Source organism: Xiphophorus maculatus, chromosome 7, assembly GCF_002775205.1.
Source record: "Xiphophorus maculatus strain JP 163 A chromosome 7, X_maculatus-5.0-male, whole genome shotgun sequence".
NCBI classification, from domain to species: Eukaryota; Metazoa; Chordata; class Actinopteri; order Cyprinodontiformes; family Poeciliidae; genus Xiphophorus; species Xiphophorus maculatus.
In genome coordinates, this window is record NC_036449.1 from 7,082,949 (window position 1) to 7,110,559 (window position 27,611).

The following is a 27,611-nucleotide window of genomic DNA, read 5'->3' on the forward strand; positions in this document are numbered from 1 at the left end:
GGAAGCTGTTGTTATTGTACTAAACTGTGTTGCAAGGGAATCTGTGTTGAGTCGTTAAGTCACTGATTTGAAAATGATAAAACAGAACAAAGTGGGTCGAGAGTTGGCCAACACGTGACGCAAATTCTCTTCTTCTTCTTCTTCACGTTTGTTTTTGGGGAACAAGCAAGCAGCACAACACCACCGGCTGATGATACACTCTGAAAATTACTTTTAAAGTTTATTCAAAGGAAACAAAAACAAAACAAAACAAAAAAAATCAGGAAACTACACGACTTCCTGTCATACACAGAGAGGACATAAGTTAGAGAAGCATGGCAGAAACAGAGGAAAACACATCGCCTCACATCCAAGCCTGCAGGGAACGTTACTGCAATGTCACCGTGGTCAAGTAGCGTTACGCGAATACCTGAAAAGAACAACCATGTGTTCGTTATTGTTTCCGTTGTAGGTGGTTTAGTGGGGAGATGATGGAAAACAATAAATATCCAATTAGAAAGAAAAAAAAAAAAAAAAAACAGGCTCAAAAAAGCAGAACCAAAGTGTAAAGGAACCATAAATACCGTGATGCACACATTAATGTAACGAAACATTGCCTCTGTAAACATTTTTTTTCCACCTAAGGTGAGTGTAATAATATTCAACCACCGCAGTCGCATATTTACGTGTACATAGACTTACAGAAACAACAAAAAACCAGTAAGTTTCTTAACTATCTCTAAAACTTAAGAATACACAATGCTTCAAGTGATTTTTTGTGTGTGTGTGTGTGTGTTTGTTTTAATTTTTAAAAAGAATATCCAGGAAGTGGTTTTTCAATAACAATAGCTTCACACGCTTTAAATGCTGCCCTCTTGGCACTTGTTCCAACTTTAACCTGCAAGCGGATTTGCTTTGTCTTCCCCCGCCCCCACCGGCAGAAATCACATTATTCGCCTTTTATTTAACCCATTATTAATAGTCATAATAATCACATTATTTTCACAAAGTCAGCCACTCTCCGGTGGCCTTTAATGCAGTAAAGCAAACATGGCGGATACTACTGCAAGCGTCAGACAACAGCCTCTCCGTTAACTTTTGGAGCGAAGGGTTTGGGACATGAGCTACGTGACTGACAAGAGCCTGTAGGCGTGGCGGTGTGTGTGTGTGTGTGTGTGTGTGTGTGTGTAATTGTTGTTGTCAGGAGGGGAGAGGGGAAACACACGCAAGAGAATCTTGTTTGCATCCTGATGAAAACATGTTGGGGCACGAAGTCAGAGCACAAATGGGATTCTCTTCGGTCCTCCCCTCTTTTTTCTTCTTCTTTTTTTTAAACAGAAATGTGCAACTCTTAAAAAAAAAAAAAGTTTGTGGAAATGGAGGTAAATCCAGCTGGACCGGATGAAGGAGATCAACGCCGCAGCTCGTTGAACATACAGACGTCTGAAATCTGAAGCAGGTTTAGGGTGAAAGAACACAGGAGCATCTCTACTGATCAGAATATGTCCGGAAAGTTTGTTTATTTCGACATTTATAGTGAATAGTGCAACTTGCATGTTGATTAAAACAGATTAATTCAGTAATTTTGATGGTGGCGCCTTGCAGCCAATGAAAACCCAGAAATCAGCTTCTCAGTAAATGGAATTTTTTTTTTTTCTGACACACAGATATATCATCAACGCCATCCAGATAGGAGCTGTGCCAAAAAGCTAAAGGAGATTTATCCAAGAATAACAACGGATTGAAAATGTGTGGTAGACAACAAAATGGACAAGAAGCGTGAGTAGAGGATGGTGCACCAAAACCCTCCAAGAGTTTGGGGCAGATTAAGGAGGAGCAGACCTGGACGTCACTTCGGAACCAGAGACAGATGTGCCTTATCTGGATTAATGAGAAAAAGGACTGGGCTGACAAAGTCCGCTTTCCAGATGAAATTAAGTTTTGCCTTTCATTTGGAAACCAAGGTCTGAAGAATCTAGTGCAGAAGTGGAAAGGCACAGAATCTAATCTGCCTGAGGTCTAGTGAGAAGTTTCCATATTCGGTTGCTGCGTTTCTGTTACAAATGTGCGCAAAACTTTGTTGATATTCCGCCAATGTCGAATAAAGACAATTTTGCAATTGCTGTGTTTCTATTCAATAAGAAGCGCAATTAAAATCACAAGAGCATTAGTTTGTCAACGCGATGAGTCAACAAAAAACATCGTCCTCCAATCACTTCCTGTCGGCTTCTTTGTGTTTTCCGTCAGTAGTAACATCCGATTGTTGAATCACACAATCACTTGTGTGATTTGAAAAAAAGTGTTGCTGGCGTTGCACTTTTATAAAATACACTAATTTCAATACAGTAGGAGTGGGGAGACAACTTGCGTAAACCTTTTCAGCTAATTTATTTTCGGAATGCCAATTTGAGCAGTTTTAAGGTCAATGGAAACGTTTGGGGAGCCGTGTAATCCGATGGCTGGTTTTAGGTTTCCATTTGCAGCAGTGATCCAAAATGAGAGAAATAGACGCCTTAAAACATGACTCTACTTCTCTGTATTATGAAAACGAAGGAAAATTTGGATGATATTCTGATTCGTCGAGATGCAAATGCACAGAAAACATCGCCTGCTTTTGTTGAAATGAGGAGGAAAAGAAGAAGCTCTGCTCCGTGTTGCCAGGTTGGGGACACTTCATCACGGTAATACTGAAGTCCAACGTGTTAGTTTCAGAACGACAAAGTTTCAGTCCTCACGTTAAAGCAAGCAGGGCTCTCGGGACCCCAGAACACGCTGCTCGGCTCTGAAACGCCGGGATGGGGGTTAAGGGCGTTGCCATGGTTTCAGACAACAAAAGCATCTCCACACCTGACGCAGAGGCTCTGCTGCTGCAGCTTTTATTCACTTAAAACTTGAAATTGAAACACCTAGAATCGACCACTTGTGACAAAGATACAAAGCGAAACATCATCTCATGCCTTGGACCACCACACAGTAAGAAGTCTCTCTACATTCTGGACACTTAGTGCATCGAGTACATATAAATAATAATAATAATAATAATAATAATCGATGGAAGGTGAAACGAGCCGAGAGAAGGGGGGAGGAGGGAGAAATTGGAAGATGGAAGTCCGCCTCCCGCACCTGAAACGGAACCTGCTGAATCATGCGTCTGCCTCTCTGCCGCCATGGAAATTCAACTCGCCGACAACACCGAACTCTCCGACCACACACACTTGCACACACATGCTGAGCGTTCTTCTAACATCATCAGCTCATAAACACCCCCCACCTTTTTTCGTTTCATTTTTAGTTATTTTTCTAAAGTTACTCATGGAATAGCTACTCACAGCAGTTCAAGTTCCTCAAGTGGAGTTTCAGGCGGGCGGATTTTATCGCCTTCTTCTCGCGGCTGAACGCTGCATGAATGGAAAACAAAAGCTTAAAGACGCGTTTAGCGCCGCTCTGTTACACCTCTCTAGAAGAATTCATAAAATACTAATTTGAAACCCACCTGCCTGACTGGTCCTTTCTCTCTCCGTCATCCTATTTTTTTTTGTTTTTGTTTGTTTGTTTAAAGCAACATCGTCTCAAGCGCGCCCCCAGCTGAAAACACCTGATCTCACCCGCGTGCTTGTCTGACCCAGAACCTGCTTCCATACACACACCGCCGTCGCGTAAATAAGACGAACTCCCTTCCAAGAGGCAGACCTGCGGAAAGTAGTAGCAGTAGAGGAGAGAGTAGCGTTCGCTGAGCTCCTAGTTTGAAAGACATCGATGTTACTGAACCGACTCGAGAGCACGGAAACGGAAGTGGAAGTTCAACATCGATCCCATCGTAACATGACAAGCACCAAGACAGGCTGAGAGGAAAAGCACACAACGTCGTCTGTCCTCTTTTATTAAATTCACATTTGTTTTAACTTCTACCTCCTTTAACATGTAAGCTATTGGTTTTACTTCTGCAAGCAAGTCGTCGCTTCCGGTATTTCTGAGGAAAAGCGGCGACCTTTTGGTTTCTCGGGCTCGTCGCCGCGTCGCCAGGTTGAGGCCCCTCCCCGGAAGCACGGGGGAAGGAAACGGGGTGAGGTTGACGCCGTGGACCGCGCCGATGGGGTCTCAAGCCGGCTGTTTGTCCCGAGGATTGACAGAAACATCATAGGTGGGTTCTGAGATCCAGTGTTAGCGAGGTGTGAGGGCGGGACGATGCGAAGGATGAGGAGAAGGAGGAGAAAAAACTGTAGGGCAGGGCGTGGACCTCTACCAGCTGAGAAGGTTGCTTCGGCCCAGAGTCATGAAGTACACCTGGCTGGAGCCTCCGGGCCGAACGGAGGCGAAGAACACCTGGACGGGAAACAGGAAACGGGTGGGAATTTTATCTGGGGCTTTTGTTTGACAAATTACCAACATGTTTCCTGCAAGAAATAACTCTCCTAAGTTCAAGTATGGAGTTTCACCATCATTTCCCATATAGCTTGTCAAAACTTGAGGTGCACAAAGAAGGGGTGGGGGGGAAACACCGTCCAAAAACAAATCCAAGGTCTAATTTTCACTTGGCTTTTTTCTCTGGACAAACGGGAAGTAAATTCAGAAAAGAGAGAAGAGAAACTTGGGCAATTTGGAAACAGCTGAGCCAACACTGGCTGAAAATGTAGAAAATCATTTCAGTTTCACGGCTTACACGCGTGACCCTCTGCAGATTGGGTTCAATATTAGCATTTGTATGTGCGACTTCTTGGTCCTTTGTTTTTGTTTTTTTTATGCAGCAAGTTGAAATACGGAGCCAAATTCAGCAGCAGAAAGTTTCAGAGAACAAGTTTCGGTGCAACTCTGGAACGTCCTGCAGTCATGTCGGCACAGCCATGCAGCCAGAGCAAGGACATGTGATGTAACCTGGAATCAAACCTCTTCACATCCGCCATTCAAACCTCATTAACTTTCTTGCATTTGGTCATTTTACAACCACAAATTTCAAATTGGGATTTTATTTGATAGAGCAACACAAAGTAGTGCATAATTGCGAAACAGAGGGCAGAAAATTCATGCTTTTGAATGTCTTGACAAATGAAAATCTGAAAGATGTTGTGGCCATTTCTATTCAGCCCCTTTTTACTCTGATGCCTCCTACATAAAATTCACTTGTGTGTAATTTAATCCCCAGTCCGACTTAGGGAACTAAATTAAAATGAGCTTCATCATTTCCATTCTCATGATTAATATTTTTTTAAAGGGCAATTTTGTCTACAGAGACTTTTATTCATGGTTTTGGTTGTAAGTGCCTTTATTGTTTTTGGTTACTGCGTTTTATTTTGGATTGAATGATCTTCCAATTCCAGTGTTTAGCATGTGCAAAATTAAAGTTTATCTTTTAGAGGGCAATCTTGGATTATTACGCCATATATTACTTTAAATTGGTATAAAAAAAATGATATCAATCATCGCAATAACTACTGGGACAATCCATCGTCCACAGGCCTACTGTGACTGAGCTTGATCTATTTTGCAAATGGAGGCTTGGCAACGAGCTTTAAAATCTGTATTTGTAAAACATGAGCGAAGCACTTTCCTTCAAATTTCCAATCAACTGCAACTTTGTTTCAGTTTATCACATCAAATCTCAACATGATGTGTTCAGGTTTGTGGTTGTTAGGAAACAAAAGGTGAAAAGGTTTTGTAGGATATGAAGTCTTTTTTTTCCTCTTGCATTTATGCCATCATTTGTTCTCACCTTATCGTTTCTTTCGCAGAGGAACTTGAGTCTCTGGGCTCTCTTATGCATAAAGACTCCGTCCAGGTGACCAGTCTCCACTGAGCGGATCTCTATGGCCTTCTCGCCCCAGCCCATGATCTGGTTGGAGCGAATGTAGGCTGAGGAGAGATTTACAAGTTAATACACCAAAGTTTTTAGAAGTATAGGGTTAAAGTGAACACATACTTAGTAGTACTAACAGCTAAAAATTGAAGCAGGTAGATAAAAATGTAGAAGGGTGCAGATAAATGTACATACATGCTTGTTTATTTATTGTGTAGCAGAAGTGTTCAACTAAAAAAAAGTTAGTTGCTCCAACAAATATTAGTAAACATAAGTTCCGCCAGCGATAAAGAGTTATACACATATGGTATTTAGCAGAAGCTATTGCTAAGGTGCTAAATACAACCAACAAAAATACCCATGTGTCAATGACACAACATGTGTTGCAACACACGTTGCAGGTTCAAATTTGTTTTTTTACACCTACATGTACGGTTACGCTTTAGCAAGTCACACTTTTATAGCTTAATATCGTTTTGAGAATTGCTAACTCTGTTGCTGGTTTTGCCAATCTGACCACAGCAGGGATTCGGTCAGAAAGCACAATGGACATCCAGTAGACTTTAAACTGTTTACTCAAGGACAGGGCGTAGTTCTACAGAGATGCATTCTGGGTACAAGACCATAATAATAAACATCATTTGTTGCACCGCATCATGAGTGGAGGGCGTGTCTTCATCCACTTCAAAATAAACATCTGGCTACTTGAAGCATTCTCATCAGTCGATAACCAAAACTTCAGCACAGACGTCGAATTTTATTCAACTGACATTTTACAAGACAGCCAAATAAATTAGTGCTTTAGAATTTATGCTGAGAAGTTAATTCAGGGGAAACTAAAGGTTTTCAAAGTTGGCAAAAAGGCTAAAGCGTTGAATGAAAAGCTAGCTCAGTTATTAGCGCCTTAGCGGAGCCGTGCCCACCACTGTTGTGGAGTCATTGCCATAGCGACTCACCCACTGAGGTGGGCATCTCCCCCCACTGCAGCACCACGTCCTTGGTGATGCGCCCGTAGGTGTTGACGTAAACCCCCTCGTCCTCGTAGCACACCAGCAGCTCGATGCCGTCGGTGTTGGGGAGGATGATGATGGCGTGAGACTGTATGTTGTTCTGGATCTGAAGGCACAGAAATCAGAAGATGTGTGCGTTTGACCACCGGTCTCAGCAACTTTGTTACCCAGCATTAAGCAGAGAAGTGAGAAACAGCTGCTCTACAGCTTGGTGGCTAAGCCGTTCACCATGTCGTGGAGTTTCTTACGTGGGTTGGCAGGTAGATGTCGTAGACCGCACCGGAGTCGACGTCGACAGCGTGGAAGCCTGAGCAGGAGCCGTAGATGACCTTTAACCTTTGCCCTTCCTCCACAGTGAGGTCAACCAGCAGGGGCTTGTGCACCAGGTCACCGAAAGACTGTTGAAGACAATAATTTGAGTTCAGACAAACAAACTAGCGGCTCGGCTGTTAGCTATAGCTTTCCCAATCAGTTCTGTACCTTGAAGGCCATGAACTTATGGTAGGGTTTGGGCGCCCAGGCGTAGACCTCCACCGAGTTCTTCAGAGCCAGAACCAAGAACTTGATCCTCTCGTATTTTACTGGGAAAATAAACATTTAAATGAACAAGCAGGACGACACAAAGAAGCAAAAGGACAATTTTTTGGTCCAGTACATGCTGCTTGGTTAAAGCTTATCTGCTCAGACGATTCATAATCTTGTAAAACTAACTAGATTATAGTTCACATGCAATCACTATTTTTAATGCATTGTTCCTTTTTTCATGATGGACATAGCTTGAATTCAATCAACTGAAAGTTTACAAAACAGTGCTTTAGTATTCAACATTTTGAAGCTAATTGAAGGTTTTCAAAGTTAGCTTAAGGGCTAAGCGAAAAGCTAGCTCTGCTATTAGCACGTTGGCGGCAAATTCTCAAAGGCCTTTGTTTTGTAAAATGTGCGCAAACCTGAGTTTGCACGTCTTCCTAGCTCTGACACTGGACAAAAAAGTCAAATCTGCTCCTGAAAAATCTCCGAGTATCTGCACTGATGCAGCCTGAGCAAATTTAAATGAGATTTAATGCAAGTGTTTGTGGGGAAGTTTATTTACCTACACTCCATCCAGAGCAGGAGAAATACAGCATTCTTAAGTCTGAGTTTTGTAGGCTGCATCCAAAACAAAGTCTGCTGATTATATGCTTTTGCAAATGAAAGATTTCTACCTTTTAGCAATTGAACAACACAACATATCGAAGCTAACAATCATCATTTTTGACCTATCAAACCTTTTAGTAAACTATTTGGGAGAAATGAAGAATACTTAATACTTTGTGTGTTGTGAAATATCCAATAAATAGTCCCCTTCTTTCCACATGTGTTAATTCGAGAAATGCACAAACCGGCATCAACTCGAGATCTTTGCTGGGAAATATATTTGTCGACAGCTCCAGTAGAGAAAGTGGAGTTTCCAACAGGAAGTGCTCAGTGGCACTAAAATCACCAAGGACATTCTGCATTTTAGACAGGACTGAGTGGCTGCATGCCCTCTCGGTTGCCACTGAAACAAAATTTCCTAATCGAGGTTTTCCCGCCTGTTATTTATCGGTGACATGCCTGCCTCGGACACATAAACCCGCTCTGTATCATCGGGTGAGTTTATAAACCTGGAGTCTCCCGTTTGAATCCACAGGCGGTCAGATTAACGATTAATGAGACAGTATTTCATAACGGAGGGGTGAGGATGAAACATTACTAATATTTCGTCAGTGTCTTAGATCGCTGTGTATCTCTGGGAAAATGTGTTGGTGACATGTTGGCAATTCACAAATTAGGAAGCTTAACCTAATCTGTGCATCAACGAGCTTTAACCAAGGATTGGGTGAGTGTCTGTGCCTTAAAAGACTAAACAAGTGAACTCAATGCAACCTGTGAAGCATCTGAAATTAGCTTTGGCTGAAACTAAGCCACAGAGGGAAAACCATGTGATCCCCATTTAGAAGAAAAATATTTATGGACACTCCTAGAGATGAAATTCTTAACATTCCTCGTTTAATCTTACGTACCAACTTTGTAGTGAACACAGCCTTCCAGATCCCCTACGGTGGTCCAGCCCTGTTTCTTCTCCACCTCAGGGTCGTTGTGAAGGATCTTGTTCCTCAGCCAGGATAGGTAGTAGACACGCAGCTTGTTCTTTTTACCTGGCATGGAGCAGGAATGGAGGAAGGAAGGAAGAAAAGATTTTTATTACTGTGATCTAAGCTAACATTTACACGATATGCCGTCTATAACGCAAGATACATGTTGACATCAGAGTATCAATGTGTGTAAAATCAGCACAGCAAAGAAATTGGTTGAGATGAACTGATCAAAAACTTTGTGGATGAGATCGACTGTTTTCCCCTTGATCATCCAATTCTGTAAAATGTCGGAGTCTAAAAAATATTTCTTTCTGTGCATAAAACACACCAACAGTGTAAACATAGCACTTTGTGTCTTCACTTTAGCTAAAAATGAGATAAAGGTTGCTTCAATTACAAACTTCATTGAGATAATGAAGTTTGTAATTCCTTCAATTTCCATGGGATTTTAACAGGGACGTTATGGGAACCTCTGGCAGTAGTAACATCCCGTTTCGTGGGATGCAAAAAAAAAAAAAGCATTTCCATTGCAGTTCTGCAAAATACACTAATTTTGATACAGCCACCTCATGCAGGTGCCAAAACTTCCTATTCAAAAATGAGTCTTTTATAAGTTGGCTCATTTCCATTAAGCAAATTTATTCTCGAAACATCAAATTGCTTAGTTATATGGTCAACGGGAACAAAGCTGCAGATGCAGTAGGTATTCAGGCAGTTTGTCAGTTTTATATCCTTGGACGAGATCGTTCAGGGTAGCAAAGATTGTTTAAAAGGAGCATAAACAGCTGCAAAATACAGTGAATCACGTTTGTCATCACAAAATCAATATATGCAAAACTGCAACTGCAAAGTTTGATGCAATATCTGCTAGGCTGTGTAATTCCAGTGTCGTGCATTAAAATTATGCTTTCCAAAAATGTACTTGGCAAGTTTAGCTGTTCACAGAAGTTATTAGGAACTTTGTCGTCAAGGTCCTGGAACTCAGAGGAAGTTGTGACAAGAGGCATTTCCTGGCTTGCAGGCTGGATGGTCAAAGCATTTTAATGTGTGACTGTCTGGCATGACATTATATCTAAGTGACTAACCAATAAGAAAAATTGAAATGGATGCAAAAGGCATAAAAATATGTGAAATGTAAATATTTTGTTGTTTCGCTGTGTCTTTTGGACGCTCTAAAGACGCCACATGCCTCTCTTTTAATTTAAGAATGTTCTGGTGACGTTGCCGAATTACAGAATATCTGATTTTCGTGATCAGAAACGTCCAAGTTGCATTAAATCACCTTCGCTTAAATTGTACGGCCTTTATTTACGTTGTCTCCTGGCAGTCTCATAACATCAGTACGTCAGGATGTGGCCTAACTCGCAAAAATTCTTTCACACGTCCCGACGAGCTGAGAACCGTCCATGACGTGTAAATTATTTTTACATGTCGGAAATACAAACGGGTTTCACAGAAGGACATGGACGTGTGTGTGCAACCCTGCCGCGTTTCCTTCCATCATGGAAAAGCTCGGCTGTGTGTCAGAATCACAAAGCGAATACGCACACGACATGCTCCTCACGCAACATCCGCTGAGCTCAAAATGTATGTTGTGACACCGCGTGTGGGCTATTGAGAAAGAGGAGAAGTAGGGATGCGGATGGACTTTCAGTCTGAGAATATTGGGCCCGATAATTGGCCCGAAACTCGCGGGCGTCTTTGTTTCATTTGCGAACGCTTTGTTTCTACACGAGAATGCTTTTGTCATGAAGGAATACAGAATGCTGCACGTTTTGCTTGCACTTGCAGGAGTGTGTGTGAAAATAGTTCAAAGAGAGAAGCAGACTGGACAAAAGGAGACAGAGAAAAGGAAGTGAAACTAGTTTTATGTCTCAGAGTCAATAATAGCTTATATGTATTTTCAGTCTCCAAGCATCAGTCTGTGTCATTGTCCTGGTCTTCAACTTAACCCAGGGTTTCTGCGAGTTTCACATACTCAAACTTAAGACTTTTAAGGACCTCTCTGAATGGAACTGAAGACATATATTGACAGAAACGTACAAAGTTCATTCAGTCAACTGCAGATAAATTTGCACTGAGAAGACTCAAAAAAAAAGCTGGCCTGCTAGCTAGTAAGGGGGAAATTAGTAGCTATTTGACAGCAGCCTCAACCGTCTCAAGGCAATGAAGGAGTCTGAGGGACACAAACTTTCGCCTGACAGAAAAGCCCCAGGAAAAACAAAAATAAAAAAAAACAAAATACATGATATTGAATAGTATTTAAGAATAGTCTTAAATTTTGTCTTATATTACAGAGCAACTTACTTTTTAAAACGAATACGAGACGTTTTAAGGTTTTAATTTTACATTTGTGAATTTAAGACTTCTTAAGTGTGTGTGGACACTCTGTACCTGCAAAGGCTTTGCCACCTAAAAAGCAAAACCTTTGCGTTTTTTTGTACCTTCTGTGAAGGACGTTCACCTGATATAGTGACGAGGACGTTGAGTCCCTCGAGGACGTCCATCTGCTGGAAGCGCCGCCGGTTGATCAGAGGGTAAACTTTCCCCTGACCGCTGCGATCCAGCAGCATCAGGCCGCTCTCTGTTCCCACCAACAGGTTCACGCCTTGAACACAGAGACAGAAATGTACATCAAGGAGAATATCCCACCTGGTAATCCTGCACTGTCTTCTGTGGCATTGTACCAATCTTTAATGCGGGTTTTGTGAACTGGCAGGCTTCGCTGCAGGGTCACAATACAAACAATCTGCTTTTTGAGCAAAAACATCTGTTATGTTATTCTGGTTTTAGGTGACAGACCAACATAAAGGCAACTTTTCCGCATTGCTTTAAAAAAAAACAAAAAAAAAAACTGAAACGTGTGGATTTTTCTCTAATCAGCCTCAATGCTTTGTGGATGCCTTCAGTGATACATCTCTGCTGGGTTTTAGCAAAATAAATCAGTATTTTGGTCTTGGTATAAATTCTGAATTGGATTACGATCAGGTGAGGTAAAGCATCCACACAGCATGATGCTGCCACCACCATGTTTCATGTGGGCAAAAAGGTTACGCGTCTTTCACATTTTTACTGCGTCACCAATAACTTTCTTTTTGCCGCTCACCTGTCAGATGGGTGGAACATACAACTACTAGTTGCACCATTAAGAATGTTTTTATAAGAAGATGTGAATACCATACATCACAGGTGTCAAACTCCAGTCCTCAAGGGCCGCTGTCCTGCAGTTTTTAGATGCCACAGGTATAAAACACTGGAATGAAATGGCTTAATGACCTCCTCCTTGTGTAGATCAGTTCTCCAGAGCCTTAATGACCTAATTATTCTATTCAGGTGTGGTGCAGCTGAAGCTCATCTAAAAGTTGCAGGACAGCGGCCCTTAATGACTGGAGTTTGACACCCCTGCCATACATCATTTTTCTTCCAAATCTTAATAAAATACATTTAAGTTTGTTGGTAATGGGACCAAAGGAAAAAGAGTTCAAGGCATATGGATATTCTTGGAAAGTACAGAACATTTTTGTTATGTTATTCTTCTAAAATTGAAAATAATCCAAAATGACCTTACTGTCAATTTTTAAAAAATCTTTAATGACAGTGAATTGTTTCCAAGCAACACATTGTCGTGCAACAAGCAGTGATTACTGGACTCGTGAGAAACACAGCAGCTCTTCTCATCAGGGCTTTGCTGACACCCTGTGGTGAAGATGTAAACATGACTTCTGCATTTTCCCCTCACAACTTTCCTCTCTTCTACAGAACTAACAGGACACTCATTCACCCATCCAAAACAGACGACCTTTACCCCAAAGTGCGGCACACAGGATCTCGGAGTTGAACCTCTTCTTGTACTTGCGGATCTCCGGCGTGTCGCTCTGAGGGCGGGTATTGACCGGGTTGACGTTGACCACGGAGCCTTTCCGGGACGGGTCGGCCCTCAGCGCCTCCGCCAGCCGGGCGTCGTTCGCGTAGCCTAAAAGGTCAAAGGGAAGGGCTCAGGTAGGACGGTGAAGGAATTGACCTGATGGGGTGAGGATCGGTTAGAAAAGCGTTTTCTTCAAGTGGAAAGTAATTGGGGGCCATAAAATGTTGATCTTTTTAAATTATTTTTTTTTTTTTGCTATTTTTGTTTAAAATAAAGTATTTAAATTTTTTCCCCTTTCACCTGGACAATTATAAACAAAACCAAATTTTCAAATAAAACAAATAAGTCTGATTTCTGCAGAAAAGGGTGCTGCAAACCCATGTACAGCGAACTTTAGGTTAAGTAATTAACCCCGGTTCTCTGAAACATGAGTGAGGTATCTCACTATGGGACACGACCCCAGCGCCTGTCCCCCAGAAGCTCTATTACATTACGCCAGTCTTGACTGGCCGGTAGAAGTGACGTCAGCTCCAGGAGGAGGAGCTTCCTCCTAGTATAAATGCCTGACGACACGCAAGCGATCTTCAGTCTTTTAAGCACACCTCTTCCTCGCTCCAGGCAAGGAGGGTGATCTGGTGAGATACCTCACTCATGTTTCAGAGAACCGGGGTTAATTACTTAACCTAAAGTTCTCTTTCAACATTCGTTTCGGTATCTCACTATGGGATGTGGCTACTCCCGTATTGCCAGATAAGCTTACTCGAAGACCAAAAGATGCATCCTGCAGTTATCCAAGTGTGGATCCCACGCCCAAAACTGTGTGAGCCAGAGTTGGTGCCGTGACATCCAATCTATAGAACCTGGTGAAGGTGTGAGGAGTTGCCCAGCTGGCAGCATCACATATGTCCTCCAAAGGTATACCCTGAAACAGTGCCCAGGATGAGGCCATGCCACGAGTGGAATGAGCTCGTAGACCTGCAGGGGGTGCAAGGCCTTTACTCTGATAGGCCATAGCAATAGCTCCGACTACCCAATGGGAAAGGCGTTGCTTCGTTAGAGGTTTCCCTTTATGTGGTGAAGCCCATGACACAAACAGCTGCTCAGATTTGCGAAAACCAGCCGTTTTCTTCACATAGATCTGAAGCGCTCGCACGGGGCAGAGCGTATGCAGTCTTTCATGCTCCTGAGAGGAGAACGGTGGAGGGCAAAAAGCCATCAACTCCAAAGGGCGGCATGGCAAGGCCGGGTTAAAAACCTTTGGTATATAAGCTGGATTGGTTTTCAGTAAAACCTTATGATTCTGCTCAGTAAACCGCATGCAGGAGGGGTTTACTGAAAAAGCTTGAATGTCGCTCACACGTTTGGTAGAAACCAATGCGACTAACAAGGCTGTCTTAAACGAGAGCACTTTAAGCTCAGCCTGCTCCAAAGGTTCGAAAGGTACATGTGACAAGGCATCAAGTACCATCGGTAAATCCCATGAAGGAGTGAGGCTTTTAGACACCGGCCGGAGCCGTCGTGCACCCTTCATGAACTGGCACACCAGAGGATGTTGCCCCACTGTCTTGTCTCCAAAGCCTACATGACAAGCTGAAATAGCTGCCAAGTATACTTTGACAGTTGAAAAAGCCAAACCTTTATCCAGCAGTTCTTGTAGAAATGTCAGAATAACTGACACAGGGCTCTGTATTGCGCTAAACATGGTTTTAGCGCACCAACCCTCAAATGCACGCCATTTTCCCTCATATGCGCTACGAGTCGAGACCGCTCTTGCGCTCTGAATCGTGTCAATGACGTTCTGGGGAAGCCCACTGGCTGCCAGATTCACCCTTTCACAAGCCAAGCCCATAGAGCTAGGCGTTCCGGATGAGGATGAAATAGTTCTCCACGTGCCTGTGTTAGGAGATCCCTGCGGAGAGGGAGCTGCCACGGCTCGCCCTGCAGTGACTGGAAAATTTCTGCTACCCAGTGCTTCCCTGGCCAACGGGGAGCTACCAGGATGAGTGAATGTTTCCTCTCTCGCACCCTGGCGAGGGTAGGAACAATCAGTTCCAGTGGTGGAAAAGCGTACAGGAGAACCGGGGGCCACTCGTGTGCTAGAGCATCCAGGCCCAACGGAGCACCTTCCTCGGTCAGGGAGAAAAAACTCGGACATTGAGTGTTTTCCTCTGATGCAAAGAGGTCTACCTCCGCCTGACCATACCGCTGCCATATTTGGGTTACAACCCCGCTGTGGAGTCTCCACTCCTTGTAGCGGGGATTGCCTCTCGACAGCAGATCTGCACCCCTGTTCATCACCCCTGGCACATGAGTGGCTCTCAGTGACAGAAGGCGTGAGCTGGTCCAGACTATCAGTCTGTGTGCTAGCATGTGTAAATGATGTGAGCGCAGGCCTCCCTGCCTGTTGATGTATGCAACCACCGTTGTATTGTCTGTTCTGACCAAAACATGGTGTCCTCTGATAGAGGGCAGAAAATGTCTCAGAGCTAGTAGAACAGCTTGGAGCTCCAGACAGTTTATGTGAGCTGTCCGTGTTTGTGAGCTCCAGACACCGTTTACCATCATGCCCTCGTGTGTGGCTCCCCAACCAATTAACGAGGCATCCGTAGTAACAACTTTCCGTGTTAGGATGGTTCCCATGGCAACGCCGGTGTTCAGGAAAGCGGTGTGTTTCCACGGACTCAGAGCGCGTGCGCATGTCCCAGAAACGATCACCTTCCGGTGGGCATGGCGTATTAGGCTCAAATTGAGCGATGCTACCCACCGTTGAAACGGTCGCATGTGCAGACGGCCGAACGTGATGACCGACAGTGCTGACGCCATCAGACCAAGCAGCCTGTGACACAGTCTGAATTTCACGAGTGCGCCTCTGCGAAAAACTGCCAGACAAGCCTGGAAGGCTTTCAGTCGTTCTGCTGAGAGGCGTGCTCTGAACTCCTCTGAATTCAGGGACATCCCGATGAAGGTTATTGTTTGTACTGGGGTTAGGATACTCTTCTCCCAGTTTATTGTGAAACCCAGAGCCGCCAGATGTGATATCAGCATCGTGGCGTGTGCCATAAGTTCCACCGGAGACTGAGCTGCAATCAGCCAGTCGTCTATATACGTAGCCAGACGTATTCCCTTTTCCCTCAGAGGTGCGACTGCAGCCTCGGTGCATTTCACAAACACGCGTGGGCTCAGTGAGAGGCCAAAGGGAAGTACGAGATATTCGTACATCTTCCCCTGAAAGGCAAATCTGAGGTATTTTCTGTGAGGGGGGTATATAGGGATGTGAAAATATGCGTCTTTCAAGTCTACGGAGATGAACCAATCTCCTCGACGCACAAACCGTATCAGAGCTGCGTGTGTCAGCATCCTGAACGTATACCGTCTCAGATATGCGTTCAGAGCTCGCAGATCTAATATCGGCCGCAGACCCCCGCCTTTTTTCGGTACGAGAAAATATCTGGAGTAAAAGCCGTCCCTGCTGTGCTCCTGCGGAACCAGCCGAATGGCGTTTTTGTTCTGCAGAGATATTATTTCCCCCTGCAAAATGCGTGCGTGTTCTCCCCGGGCATATGACTGTACTATACCTTTGAAACGGGGAGGAGCTGTTCCAAACTGGAGCCTGTATCCTCTGGATACAGTCTTTATCACCCAATTTGATGCCCCGCACGCTCGCCACAGCTGGACTTTTCTCGCTAATGGGCTGGGAAGTGCTTCTGTGAAAGCATTGTTCCGTGCCGGTTGAGCAAGCTGTAGCTGCTGTCGGTCTGCTGTCTCTTTCAGAGACAAAGCTGCTGAGTACGCCAAAGGTGGGGCAAGAGCTCCCCCTGTTGGCCCCATGTGCAGCCGCACGGCCACGTTCTGTCCTAATGTCATTTTCATTATATTTCTTTGTTTTGGCTGCGCCCTCGGTTCCTGACCTGGATGCGCGCCTGGGAACAATTTTATTGAGTTTGTGGTGAAGGGAGATATTTGTGTTTCCAAACACTGGTGTGTGTTTGTGCACTGGTGTGTGCTTTCTGGCCACAGCTCTGGCTCCACTGAGCTCTGGCCATGTGTAAGCTTTCTCCTCTTCGTTCGGCTCTGAACTGCGAGCTCCAACGCTGGCTCTGCAGGCCGTTTGAATCGCCCTGAACGTGGCTTCACAAACTCGAACTGGGACAGAACGTTTTCCGGTGGCGGGGGAACAGGTGTCTGGCAATGCCTGCTCTCCCACCCCGGGGCGAGCTGCCTAGGTAGCCCGCCTCTTTTTCTTCGCGCTAGCGGTGGCCGGAGGTTTGGTTCCCGAAGTCACCGGTGGCGTGAAGGGCTTTCTACCCCAGGCACCCTTGAGCTCGATCTGCTTTCCCTGGCTTTGGTCCGCCGACTGCTGCTGAGGGTGGCGTTTAGGGATGCGGTAGCCCGGTCGGGTTGTCGCCTGAGCGAACGTTTGACGAGGTGCCGCAGAGAGAGGAGGCTGCGCTCTTCTGGGCAGACAGAGTTGCAGCGCTTCACCTTCTTTCTTTTTCTCCTCGCAGCGTTTTTGCATTGCTGCAACGGTGGGGCCGAATAAGCCCTTCGGGTCCACCGGCGTGTCGAGGAGTTGATTTTTCTCTCTTTGAGAGAGGCTGGACAGATTCAACCATCTGGCTCTTTCCTGAGTGACCATCAGAGCCATTGCTCGCCCTGAGGCCTGGACAGCGTTTCTGTGGAGACGGAGGCAGAGGTCTGTCACCACGCATAACTCGTCCCACAGATCTGCGGTTGCTGCACCCGCCATCTGCTCCTGCAGTTCTGCTTGATAAGCGAGGAGGAGAGAGGAGGCGTTCAGGGCTTTAACCGATGCTGCCACTGCCTTGTAGCTTTTTTCGTTTAAAGCTGACTGAAACGAATCGGCCTTGAACGGGAGGGTTGGTCCCGCCGCCGTCATGGTCGATTTCTGTGAGGGGTGCAGGTGAAATGCTAGCTGAGGTTCAACAGGAGGCAGGCGGAAAAAACCGCTGTCCTCCACGCCGGTCCAGTCCAGCGCCGACCCTCCCAGAACGGGGTTTTTGGCGGTGAGCGGATTACTCCAGGACCGGGTTGCTTCCTCGAGGCACTCCGGGAAAACTGGCAGCAGCTGTCTGGTGGAAGATTTGGCTTTTGGAAGCCGTTTCCCCTCATACCGAGATGTGGTGGTCTCGGCCGGGGTTTCCGGCCATTCAATGCCCAGCTTTGCAGCTGCTCTTCTGCAGACGTCGTGGAGGTCCGATGCAGTCGGGTTTGGAGGGCCGCTGTAGCGGGTTTCACCAGTTTCCGTGGGCTTTGCAGCCAAAGGGATAGAGAACGTCTCGCCGTCCTGCTCGTAGTCGTCAGACCCGAGACTGACGGATTCCACCTCGGAGTCAGATTCTGCACCCGCAAAATCACTGAAAACCGGGAGGTCGGCTCCATCTTCCTCCAGATCAAGAAGTGGTGCGACAGCATCAAGCTGGTCACCCCAACTGGCTTGAGCTAAAGGGAGCTCTCCCTCATCGGTCGAGGCAAGAACCGGTGGAGGGGGATTGGATACCCCCAGCACAGGGTCCGCCTCCGACAAACTAGCTTGGCGTGCTAGCCTGCGTCGACGAGTTTTAATAGAGAGCCGTGCACAATGTTCACACCCCGCTGGTGACGCTAACCCGTCCTGGGCATGTTGCGGCCCCAGACACGAAGCGCAGACAGAATGGGTATCTGCCCCAGCAATGAGGTTGCCACACGTGCAGGTTTTAGTCGGTAGTTTGGTCCTGTCCATTGCGGGTACGGGTCCACGCTACGTGACTATCAGCTTCGATTAAAATCAAAGCCAAAGGTCGCAGCTAGTTTGGAGACTAGCTGCAGCTGCTGCTGTTTGGTGACAGACCAGCGGTAGAAAAACTCAGAACAACCAAGCACAGCTACCGAGAAGCGTTCGGCGACCGAGTTGTTAGCTCGCTCTGCGAACAGTTAAGCTAGCCCAATAGTTACCGTGCTAGCCGTCTGAGAGTTGCTTCTGGGAGCGAGAAGAGGTGTTAGACTGAAGATCGCTTGCGTGTCGTCAGGCATTTATACTAGGAGGAAGCTCCTCCTCCTGGAGCTGACGTCACTTCTACCGGCCAGTCAAGACTGGCGTAATGTAATAGAGCTTCTGGGGGACAGGCGCTGGGGTCGTGTCCCATAGTGAGATACCGAAACGAATGTTGAAAGAGAACCCTCGTTTTTCGCAGAGGTTGGGTTCCGAAAAAAACTTGTGACAGGCGAAATCCGTGAAGTAGTAACCTTTATTTTTTTACAATTATTATACAGCATAATTAAATGCTCTACATTGAAACCAAAGAAACAAAAACTGTTTTCAGGCCCAAGCATTTTTTAAATGAATATAAAGCTTTCTTACAAATAACTACAGTAAAATAATCATTTTAGTCATCAGTAGGACAAATTGTGACTCGCGTATTTCACTGTTCCTCTGACTGACGCTGCGGCCTGACTCCGCTTTCTAGTGGCTTTTTCTTCTGAAGAAAGAAGAAAAAGCAGGTGTGTTTTTTCTAGAGAAGAACATAGTTATTATCGGTAGTTGTTGTTGTCGCTCTTTTTTCTTCTGGGCAAAAATATTTGCCAGAATTTGCCAAGCTGTATTACGTATATTTAAATACCGTAACGTTATTGGCACACAGGTAGAGAAGAAGCACGGAGACTGCTTAGCCAATCAGGACGCAGAACACAATGCGCTGTGAAAAAAAAGAACACCAGTTGTTTTCTGCATCTTTTAGGGTGTGTATTCTCAGCCGATTTTCACCAACGCAAATTAAAGACTTTTTAAGACCACTGTGAATGCAATTTAAGACTTTAATCGCGACAGAAATCTTCAAAGGGAAATCGCAAATGAATTAATTGTAAGGGTTAAAAAATAAGAAACGAGCCATGACAAAGACGAAGATCATCTAGTCAACTGCTGACATATTTGCACCAAAGCATGTTATAAAGCTAGCTAACTTTACCTTTGCTAGCTAGCTATCTTGCAAAGACACTGGTATAGTGGTAGAAGCAATGGCTTTCAGTCGCAGAATGCACTGAAAATGTCTGCGCGCGACTCAAAAGTTTCACATAACAGTAAAGATCCACAAGAAAAAGAAAACTACAAAGAATATATGTAGTTTATTAAACAGTCGTGCCACGGCAACATTTAAGACCTGTGATTAACAACTTACTGTTTTACAATGAATTTAACACATTTTAAGGCCTTATGTTTAGGTACACAAATTTAAGACTTTATATGGATACGCAGTCAGCATGACAAGATATCGGTCGCTCGTTCTTTGGAAAACATCTTGCTTTATTTAGCCAAGTTTACCAAATGGGTGCAGCAAAATCTGCTGTTGAGTAAAAACCACATGATGTTTGTGGCCCTATTTCCAAAACACACATGACAAAAGATAAATACTTTGTGTTGTACCTTCCACTTTTAGAAGATATGTATTTTGCTTTTGAAAGGCACTGACATTTACTTTGCAAGATTATTTTTCTTTTAAAACTCCATCCAAGGAAAACCAAGTTTGTGCATTTCTTTTTGTGGTCAAGGATTGCGCAAAATCATTTTGAGGGTCGCAAATGTTCACACTTTGGACACCTTCGCTATACGGTGAACTAGAGGCAGAAAATGGTCTTTTAAAACAGCATCTGTAAAACTGATATGATCAGAGGATTATGAGTTCGATATAGAAAATGTAGAGAGTGCTTTCAGTGATTACAGACAGGATCAACCCTTGGGAGTGAGCGGCTCTCATCTGTTTCACCGCTGCTTTCTAGAAATGTTTGGAGATCTGAACAATCAACTCAACGTACAGCAGAGGTCACTGGCTGGTTTCCAGCCGCATGAGAGGAGGCAGGGACTCAGCATACCGGTCCTTAACAGTTGGCCTTGATCACAGCAGCATGACGGTGATGGAAACATGAGGGCCGCTGCGATAAGAGTGTTTTGTTTGTAAACTGGGGTGGATTTTAAACCCTATGAACTCGGCAGAGTCCAAATTACCGAGCCGAGTCTCTACGGATTATTTCTGGGAAGGTCTCACACACTCAGCTTCTAACCTTTGGAGTTCAAAGCATCTGGTTCTGATTTTGGTTCCCAACCGGAGATCATACGTGCAGCTGGAAGCAGCGAGTAACTCAGGAGAGAGGCTGACTGGTCAGAAACTAAATTAAGGAGAATCTGTTTGATCAAAGAACGGGGGAAACTCTCTGTTTGACCTCAGATAAAACCAAAGCAGAGGGACGGACCTCGGGGATCATAACGAGATCAAATTCTTCAACGACCCTCATCAGACTGCTCTCTCAGTTATGTAGCACCTTACTGAGCATTTATTATGAAAAACAAAAACACATTTCCTAGTTCCACCAGCAGATTATTTCACTTATAACATGGGAAAATATCTTGTTATATCTGCCAATGAAACTAGTACTTTTTCATCAATATTAAGGAATTATTTACTCAAAACAAGCCTCTATATCCTCCTGAAAAGTTACAAGTAAGTTAGTTTTGTCGTATTTGCACCAGAAACTAGATCAAAAATACTTGGTAAGATTTTGTGTTTAAATAATTACCTCCTGAAGTGGTCACTAAGCAACAGAGGGAACCGGTTTATTTAAATCAGTTTTTAATCAGCATGCCGTGTAAAAATGATCCGGACACCTACCGACATTGTTGAGGGCGCTGCCAGTCGATGGAGACACTTGGAGGAGGCGTGGGTCAATGAACGGCGTGAAAGACGAAGAGGACTTGTGTTTCTGCATGTTGTTGCTCGACTGGCTCTATTCAGGGAAAAGGAGGTATTAAAAAATGATCAATCACTGATTAATCATGGATGGTTGGGAATTTTTTTTAAGGACCAAAAGTCATACTGCATTCATGAAGACTAGCTAACATGACACGCGTTTCTGTATGTTTCATGCAAACATAATGGGCAATGCAATCCAGGGGTACAAAAATAAAACAATAAAAGGTAAAAGAAAAAGAAAACTATATGGATGTGGGTGACTAAGTGGAAAACAATGACACAAAAGGGAAACAAATGTAGATTTTTTTTCCGTGGATTGAAAGCATACTTGCCGTTGTACTGTTTACTGGCTTGTGTGCTATGAGCTACTGTCTGGGGAATATAAGAACGAACCGTTTGCTGAAAATAGGCAACATTAAGATAGATAATGAGACACACAGTAGAAGTTCCTGGTCATATTTTCATCAGAAGCACACACACTGTCTCAGGAGGAGCTGTAATCAATAGTCCAGTGACGATAGATCTTTTCACCTGGATTAATTTTGCTTAAAAAAAAAAACAGCATTCAATCATATTTCCAAATTTCCCCCAGAGGAGTGGTCAAGTAGTGGAAAGTAGAGGGCACTGTCCTGATAAAAACTCTGTAATTAGTTTTTCTCGCTTTGTTTGCGATCTAAAATCCGAACATGTTGGCCTCCTGGCAAATATGTGTGAAAATGAATCCACCTTTTATTGTAGCAGCAAGAATCCAAACTTTAATCTTTGTCCACGCTTGTTTGGTGGGAAAGAATGTAAACATTTGTAACAAAAAAATTTACAAACTTATTAATGAGCGACAGTTATTGGCACCGTGAACAACCAATATAAACAAAACTGTTCTATAGTTTATAAAGCTGATCATAATTTTGAGGTACTTCTAATTGGTAATCCGATAACTACTGTTTACTTTTGGTGTAGATGTGACATGATCACGTCTTGACATCACAGCGCAAAGAAAGAGTTTACATAAAATCAAGAGAATTTTACTGTCATGAACAGCTGGATGTCATAGAAAAACAACGTGTCTTCTGTCAGAGGCTTCTTCAAATTCGTTGGAATACAGACCGCTACAGGAGATCCAGCAACTCTTTGAAGAATTTTGAGTAATTTGAGGTCCAACAACATTTAATTTCCCTTTGGGATCAATAAAGTAGTTCTGAATTTTGAATCGAATTGAATTTCGAATGTAGGAGGAAGATAAAGGAGCAGTTTATGGGAAGATAAGCGGCATTTGGAGTCACCAAAATAAACAAAATGCTCGAAACAAACGTACTACTTGTTCAGTAGTGATTCTAGAAAAAAAAAAATCTAAGACGGAGACTCACAGCAGCAAACACTCCAGGTGGATTTGGCATAAAATAACATGTATGGCCGCCACTTGTTAAGCACGGTGGAGGATATGTCATGCTGCACACCGACTGTGATTTCAAAAGCTTACTTTTGAAGTATGTCAAGATTTTATATAGAAATCAAGTTTATTTGTGTAGCACATTTCAGCAACAAAGCGGTTAAAAGTGCAGAATGTGCCAGAAAATGTAATATGTTGTCACTGGGTCTTTTAATGGGATAATGATTAAAGGAATATGGTCCAATCAAGTCAGAAACGGTTCATAAAGCCCTCGCTCTGTATGCCCCAACATTGTGAAGATTGCACTAAGCGCTCTTGTATCAGTGAGAGACGGCTGCACAAGGCTTTGAAATCAGGAGTATCAATAAATGTGCCAATAATTATTGCTTAATAGCGTCTTTTTTTCCCATAAATGAGCTAATGTACTGACATTAAAGTTGTTGTTTTTTCTAAATTTGTCTGTGTCAGATTATGCAGCTGCAATAAAAGCCAAATTTATCTGAAGGCTTTTCACACATCTTCACCAGGGGGCCCAACAAGCCGTTCGTGTCTGGACTACGCCGCTGTCTGCCCGGCTCTGCTGGCGCCGGGGCTGGGTGACGTACCTCTGCCAGAATGCCGAGCTTCTCCAGCGGGCTCTGGGGGGACATGGCGGAAGGACTGGCAAGGCTGGAAGAAGAAGGGGAGCTGGATGCAGAGGAGGAAGGGGAGGAGTGGTGGCTCTGCTGGATCAGGTCTGGGAGGTGATGGATGCGGCCGGCAAAGCCGTTCCGGTCAGGGTGCTGCGTGGGGTGATGGTGGTGGTGATGGTGGTGGTGGTGTTGGTGTGGGGGGCTGGGGGTGTGGAAGATGAGTCCCTGCGCAGGCGCCGAGCCGGGGCTCGGAGGGAAGCCCGCGAGCAGGCTAAGGGTCTGCGTTTGGCCCGACGCGGGGGCCGTGCGCTTTCTGTTGTCACCTGCGCTCTGGAAGTAGAAAGAGGGGTAGACAACTGTGGGTCTATGTGTGTTCCTGATGAGCTCAGGGGACGGGAACGTGTTAGCTGGAGCGAAGGGGAAGCTACAGTGGCTAATCTACAGGTGAAAAAAAAAACTCTGGTTAGTAGCTTGTTATTGGGTTAGACTCTGAAGTTAACTCTGCTCATCCTTGGAACTATTTAAAACTGCAGAAGTCGTCTTTTGTCGAAGGATTGACATTTACGGTGCATGAAAATGGTAAGTTGACCTTTTTCACATGTCATGTTACAACCACAGACCTTAGAAGCTGCGTTTCCATTACAAATGTGAGTAAGTCTTTGTCAACACTCTCCTGATGTCGAAAAAACAGACAATTTCGCAATTGCGGCATTTCCATTTTATGAGAAACGAAATTAAAATCACGCATGAATACGGCTATTGATGCGACACCAGACAATATGGTAGCTTAAATCAAAGCACGCTCATGCTAAAATGGTCCAGTTAAAGTCCGGACCGCAGCCCACTTGAGAATTTGTGACAAAACGTGAAGCTTGACGTTCACTGAAGATCTTATTTCAATCTGACTGGCATTTAAAAAGAAAAAGACAATAAAAATGGAGGCTCTAGTTGGTCAAAACGGGTCGAAACAGCATCGTTTTGACCTGGAACTGAGTACAGATGGATGCCACCTGCAAGTGGTGGTTGTAACATGAAGAAATGTGAAAAATGGTTAAGGGATGTTTGCATCCCTTGAAAAGGTAATATCACCTTACCTGTATTACATAAAGAATTTAGTTTTATTACAAGATTTTTTGTTGGTTTCATTTTAAGTAAAAAAAAATCTGCAATTGGCTTTAAATGTTAGGCTTTTCCTGTCATCACAACTGCAAAGTATGTAGGAACAGAAAATAATCAACAACATAAAAACAAAATGAAAGAACAATGGGGATAGGAATAAAAAAACAACAGCATGATGGTAAAAACAGAAGGCGTGCAGTAAATAAATGTTTTTGTTTTCTTTTCTTTTCCCTCCTCACTCGGCCGGTACCTGTCTGACAACCAGCGTGCTGTCTTTGCATCGAGTCGTTCCTGCTTCGTTCTCGCCCTCGTCGTGGACTATCATGGTTTTCACCGACTCCGTCTCGCCGTTGCTCAGCTTGGAAGAGCTGCGGGAGTGAAGGCAGCTTAAAAACCCTGGTGCTTTTTAAGCTGGACACCTTGTCTGCCCTGCTGGCTACGTACACAGCTTTGGAGTCCTCTGGGCCAGACGTCGACTCTTCGCCTGCCTCCTGGTCCACCTCTTCGTCGTCGTCTTCGTCGGTGGTGTCCGAGTCTTCGCTGGAGGACGAATAATCCGTCACCTTGTTCTGGGGACGAACATCGTCTACTGCACGCAGCTCCTTGGCCAGAGCGGTCAGGTCCTACAAGATCAGAAAGGTGGAAAAGTTCTTCATTTCAACATATTTTCTTTTTGCTTATGCGAGTTTTGCCCCATTTTGACGCCGGTAGTTAGCAGAGATGACAGCATGTTGTATTATTGATTGTCTTTAAGTGAAGCAGGAAACAGCAAGCTGCTGGAGAGGAAGTAGTTGTAGAGGTAAAACCAGCCAATGAGAAGCCAAACAGATGCGAGGAGAGAAATGATCGTACAGCTGATGCTCTGCGAGCTGCTGGAGAGAAGGTTAGTGGATTAATTTGAATGATTAAACCATAAAAAAAGAGCTGTAAAGATGGAAAAAGTGAATCACTTCATCAATGTTACAGAAAGCGTGGGTTAAAATGGCAGCCAAGAGAGTCCGGCGGGGAAAGGAGTCAAACAAGAAGTGGAGCAAGGCAGCTCAGTCCAACAACTAACATCCGATTGGATCGCTCAAGGATGGAGAGCAGGAAGAGTGGGACAATACCCAAAAAGTTTCAAACAAACCCACAAAGCTCAAGGTTCTAGATCTAAGGCAGCTAGAGCGCTATACGGTTCTGGCTCTGCTCTCACCGCTGGTTTGTTCGGCCTGACCAAGTCCCTCCTCTCCTCTGGCTTTTTCCCAGCATTCTCTGGTCGCTGGAGGGGCGAGCCCTCCGATTTGGAAGAAGCTGAAGAGGGTGGAGGAGGCGGTAATGTCAGAATAAAAAATAAATAAATGTATCTACAACTTAAAAATGTGCCCGTGCGGTTTTAGTGTAGCTTCTTCGCTAAAGTGGGATTATCTACGGCTTCCGCTTCGGCTTGCCGTGTATCTGGTGTTGAAAGTGCGTGGGAACTCACAGCGGGCCCTGAACCTCTCTCCAGAGTCGCACTGAGAGCTGGAGTTACTGGAGCTGCTGGAGGAACTGGAGCCTCCGCTGCCGCTACTACCGCTCGTTTTGGGAACCAGTTTCTCCACGCGTTCCCACAGGAGCCGCGGCTCTGCCGAACTGCAGAGGCAAGAGAGGCAGCGTGAAACGACCACATGACCCTCGAGCAGGGGAGACACTGTGGCTTGATGCTTAAAACTACAAAAAATGCTAGAGAAAAGAATTCAAGTTTTCTAAGATTTTGTGATAATTCTGTTTTCTATGAAATGCACCTTCAAGTCTCTAATTACGAGAATTAGTCATAAAAGTAAGGCTCTTTAAGTGCCATAATGCTTTATTTCTTGATGCAGAAAAGCATAAAACGGTGCAGATAATCACTTTGAAATGATCAATAAAGAGCAAAAATAATAATTAACTAGAGGGAGTTTAGATTCCTGACATTAAAAAGTTAACATTTGTTTTTGTTTTTCAGTTTCAATAAAGAAAGAATTCATTTTAAGGAACTTTTTAACAGCACAGCCAGAAGGCGAATCCTGCTGAACAACATCCAAACTCATTTCCTGGAAACGTTTTACAAGGAAACATCTTTAACATCTAATTTTGTGTGCTTAATTCTACTAACATGTATATTCTCCACAGGTATTGATACTTCTGGTAAAGATGTAAAAAAAGAAAGCCTTGAGATAAATGTTAAAGAACCATGGTGTCCACAGAAAACACTTCATTTTCTTCCCCCTCCTGATTCAGTTTTAGAATTGTTCCTAAACTATTATTTTCATTTTGTACAGAATACATGCACCTACATAAAAGTTGTTTTATACATATATCATGTAAAAAAAAGTTTAGATTTGTTCTTTATGCTCCTGGGATGCCGATAATTATGGTGGGAACTGTTATTTAATATATTTGTAGTAAAGTCTTACTACGTGCCACATCATGTTCCTGTAACTCAGTCGAGCTCCACTAGTATGTTTTACATTGAATTTACAAGCTTGTTCAGTGGTTTTACATTGTTTTTAGATATGAATGTGCATTATGTCAATTTGTTTTTGCTTTCACTTTACATTAATCCCACTAGAATACAGAATATTGTACATCCACAAATAATATAATAACTAAAAATAATTTCCAGGCTTCTATTTGTGTGTTTTGCACTAATAACTCTGATTTTTTTTTTTTTTGAAGTAGTGGGAAAGAAGTGCTATAGAGTAAGAAAAGGTGAGGGAATAATAACAACACAAAAGCTAAAAAAAAAAAAAGTTCCCATAGTGCTGAAAAACAAAACAAAACCAAAAACAACCCTCCACCTATCAGTGTTTACCTGCCAGCATTTCGGAGCACGTCCCTGCTCTGTGGGGCGTTGCTATGGTGATGAGGCGAGTCTCGCCTCGACAACACCGGAGACCTTGATGTTGTCCTGACGGGAACCTTTTGTGATAAAAACAGTGACCGGCTTACACATCAACGCGTCATTAGCAGAAC

General features: G+C 44.1%; 1 protein-coding gene across 7 annotated transcripts in view; it reads right to left on the reverse strand.

Moving 5' to 3' along the window:
* Nucleotides 1-207: 207 nt before the first annotated feature.
* LOC102222986 (mitogen-activated protein kinase kinase kinase kinase 4-like) overlaps nucleotides 208-27,611 on the reverse strand; it is a 104,228-nt gene continuing 76,824 nt past the window's right edge. For 4 of the 7 annotated variants that reach the window (XM_023337102.1, XM_023337101.1, XM_023337103.1 and 1 more), the window contains 15 exons: nucleotides 27,451-27,557; nucleotides 26,101-26,249; nucleotides 25,831-25,928; nucleotides 25,083-25,261; nucleotides 24,889-25,006; nucleotides 23,493-23,849; nucleotides 21,420-21,534; nucleotides 12,703-12,870; nucleotides 11,362-11,505; nucleotides 8,823-8,957; nucleotides 7,261-7,361; nucleotides 7,029-7,178; nucleotides 6,727-6,886; nucleotides 5,687-5,826; nucleotides 208-4,302 (listed from right to left, as the gene is read on the reverse strand). In XM_023337102.1, the coding sequence (XP_023192870.1) occupies nucleotides 4,219-4,302; nucleotides 5,687-5,826; nucleotides 6,727-6,886; nucleotides 7,029-7,178; nucleotides 7,261-7,361; nucleotides 8,823-8,957; nucleotides 11,362-11,505; nucleotides 12,703-12,870; nucleotides 21,420-21,534; nucleotides 23,493-23,849; nucleotides 24,889-25,006; nucleotides 25,083-25,261; nucleotides 25,831-25,928; nucleotides 26,101-26,249; nucleotides 27,451-27,557 (2,205 nt within the window). In that variant the 3' untranslated portion in view covers nucleotides 208-4,218. The remainder of the gene's footprint in view (nucleotides 4,303-5,686; nucleotides 5,827-6,726; nucleotides 6,887-7,028; nucleotides 7,179-7,260; nucleotides 7,362-8,822; nucleotides 8,958-11,361; nucleotides 11,506-12,702; nucleotides 12,871-21,419; nucleotides 21,535-23,492; nucleotides 23,850-24,888; nucleotides 25,007-25,082; nucleotides 25,262-25,830; nucleotides 25,929-26,100; nucleotides 26,250-27,450; nucleotides 27,558-27,611) is intronic. The other 3 variants (XM_023337105.1, XM_023337107.1, XM_023337106.1) reach the window with 2 other exon arrangements.